This window comes from Vulpes lagopus, chromosome X, assembly GCF_018345385.1.
Source record: "Vulpes lagopus strain Blue_001 chromosome X, ASM1834538v1, whole genome shotgun sequence".
Lineage (NCBI taxonomy): Eukaryota > Metazoa > Chordata > Mammalia > Carnivora > Canidae > Vulpes > Vulpes lagopus.
Window position 1 is genome coordinate 21,749,815 of NC_054848.1, and position 3,228 is coordinate 21,753,042.

Consider the following 3,228-nt stretch of genomic DNA (forward strand, 5'->3'; position numbering starts at 1 on the left):
CACTATCTAGTTTTGGGGGGAAGCACAGGGCACAGGTGGCAAAGAGACATTCATCAACACTGCCAATTTCTGCGCTTCCCTTTTATCGCCTTCCCGTGACTTTAATTTTTTTTAAATGTTCATTTATTTATGATAGTCACAGAGAGAGAGAGAGAGAGAGAGAGAGAGAGAGAGAGAGGCAGAGACACAGGCAGAGGGAGAAGCAGGCTCCATGCAGGGAGCCCGACGTGGGATTCGATCCCAGGTCTCCAGGATCGCGCCCTGGGCCAAAGGCAGGCGCCAAACCGCTGCGCCACCCAGGGATCCCGACTGTTTAAATCTCAGCTTGCTGCTGAGTTGTAGCCATTGGTAGCCAAGGTAGGACGCGGCCCACGTCCCCCGACGGGTCATAAAGGAAAATGACGACACGTAATGAAGAATTCTGAAGCGGGGCTCAAAGGCCGGCAGAGCGGGCCAGGCCGGGCGTCGTGCTGGTCGACCAGAGAGGACTCCGCAAGGTGCCGCAGCGAGGGTCGCGCCTGCCGAGGGGGACCCTGGGCGAAGCCGCCACTGCCGCGATGGAGGTCCAGGAGGCAAGCTCTTCCAGCAAGGACTTGGGGGGCAAGAAGGAAGGAAAATTCATTAAACTCAAAGTCGTTGGACAAGACAACAGTGAGGTTCACTTCAAACTGAAAGTGACGACCCATCTGAAGAAGCTCAAGGAGTTGTACTGTCAAAGGCGGGGTGTTACCATCAATACGCTCAGGTTTCTCTTTGATGGGCAGAGAATCGCCGATAATCACACCCCCAAAGAACTGGACATGGAGGAAGATGATGTGATCCGAGTCTACGAGGAACAAGTAGAGGATCAGGGAAGGATTTAGATATTCTTCTGCCTTTTTCCCCTTCCCCTCAACCCTCTTCTATTTCTGAATATAGTTCTTTAATAATGTGGTGTTCACGATGGAATTAAAAACGGACACCACATCTCTTTAAAGGTATCTGATACTTTGAATTCTAGTGCCCAATATTCATGATTATTCGTTTTCATTGTGCTGGGTTTGGTCATCAAACCTTAGCCCCTGTTATATAGGCCTCGCCTTTTTAACAATCACCTATGTGCACAGAGAGGCCACTTTTTCCAGGGCTGTGCATTTTCAGGCAGGTGATAAAGAAGATCCACCGATGCCAATGATCAAAATGACTTTCCAACTGGCCCTGAAGTTCTGGCATGTGACTACTTCACTCCTGGACTATGATTCTCAGTGGGAGATGGAAGTTTTTCAGAGAACTGAATGGTGAAAAATGACTTTTCCTTAACTTGAAGCTACTTTTAGCATTTGAGTGTCTGGACCAAAGGAAGACAACTATCAGGCTGAAGTTGAGATAACCGTGATCGTGAGAATAATGACTAACTCCAAAGATGGCTTCGCTAAGGAGAGAACATCTTAAAAGTCTTATCAGAAGATCCCCAGAAAGTCCTAATTTTCATTAGCAGTTAATAAAGATACTCATGCAGAATTATATTCAATAAAACACTTGTCTTTTTTATTTTTTCTTGTTCTTTTTGGCCTGGGGTATGTTTTTTTTTAAGATTTTATTTCAGAGGGAGTAGTCACAGGTGTAGGTAGGGGGTTGGGGCAGAGGGAGAGGGCAGACGGAGAGAGGGAGGGGTGCAGAGGGAGGGAGGCAAGGGGGGCTCAGGGAGGGGTCAGAGGGAAGGGGCAGAGGAAGGGGCAGATGGAGGGCCAGACGGAGGGCCAGACCGAGAAGGTAGAGGGAGGGATCAGAGAGAAGACCAGAGGGAGAAGGTAGAGGGAGGGGTCAGAGAGAAAGGAGTGGGAGGGGCGGAGAGACAGAGGGAGGGGTCAGAGAGAAGGGGGTGGGGGAGGGGCGGAAGGAGAGACAGAGGGAGGGGTCAGAGGGCTGGTCAGGGGAAAGGGTTGGGGGGGAGGGGCACAGGGAGAGGGAGAAGCAGACTTTTCCCTGAGCAGGTAGCCTGACTCAAGGCTGGATCCCAGGACCCTAAGATCATGACCCGAGCCAAAGGTAGATGCTTAAATGACAAAGCCACCCAGGGGGCCCAAAATAAAATATTTTTAAAGCAAAAAACAAAAAGCAGCAAAGTTGACCATAACATATATGGGGAATAGTTTGTTGTGTAATCTACCTGAACTTCACATCTCTTAACAGTCCAGGGATGTGTAATGTTATATATAGACCACAACAATCTTAAACATACACAAAAAATTATCATCTACTGACTCTATTAGATGACACATTTGTTGTGGTTTTAAAGTATGTCCACAAGTCATTTCAACTTCTCTTATTAAGTGGTGGGGTCTGTCTTTTCTCCTTGAATCTAAACTGACTCCTGGGATGGGCATATAGCTATTTGGAGGGAATAATGCCATGTGAATTCTGAGGTTCTGTTACCTGGTACTCTTGGAATGCTTGATTTTGGCATGCCTTCCTCTAAGATCCTTTACCTCAAAAACAAGGCACCATGGTATTAAAATAAAAAAAAATACCAGGGAAGGCTGCATACAGGTGTTACAGCCAATATTCCCAGCTGAATTTCCAGACCTTGATAATACCAGACTCTGTGTCAAACATGTATATGAAAGAAATTCCAGATTTGCAGAGCTCTCAGCCATGAAGTCATCTCTAAGCTTTGAGTCTTGCCAGCTGAGGGCCCAGACATCATGGATCACAGTCAAACCATCTGTGCTATGCTGTACCTAAGAATCTAATCCACAGAATCTGTGCATATAATAAAATGGTTGTTTCACTCTAAAAGGTCTTAGAATGATTTGTTACACAGCAATAGTAACTGGGACACGTTAACTTATTTTCATTAATTGCTAAAAATACATATTGAGGTATAGGTCACTTAGCTAAGCAAAATCTTAAACATAAAGTTCTATTATCATTCCTGTTCCTGACCACATTGCTGAGGAATTCTGGATTAACCCAACATTCATTGCCATTTTAGGGTCAAGAAAAGCATATCATCTCCTTTAAATGGAAGAGGAAAACCCAGAATTAGGAAAGGGCACAGCATACATTGTTATTAAAAATAGCTGAGAAAGAGTACATAATTAGTAATAAGAAAACCTGCACCATATATAACAGAGGAAATAAATGCAAATCTTCCATTTGTGCACAGTACTGGGTATTTACTGGAGCAACTTGCTGTTACGAAAGAGTCTTGTTTTTAATCACCATGGCATCCAACGTAATGTTCCA

The 3,228-nt window shown here is 45.4% G+C and overlaps 1 protein-coding gene across 1 annotated transcript; it reads left to right on the plus strand.

Moving 5' to 3' along the window:
• Window positions 1-557: 557 nt before the first annotated feature.
• LOC121482747 (small ubiquitin-related modifier 1-like) lies at window positions 558-863 on the plus strand. Its single transcript, XM_041740560.1, has one exon. It carries the CDS (start codon window positions 558-560, stop codon window positions 861-863), a length of 306 nt encoding a protein of 101 aa, XP_041596494.1.
• Window positions 864-3,228: the final 2,365 nt, after the last annotated feature.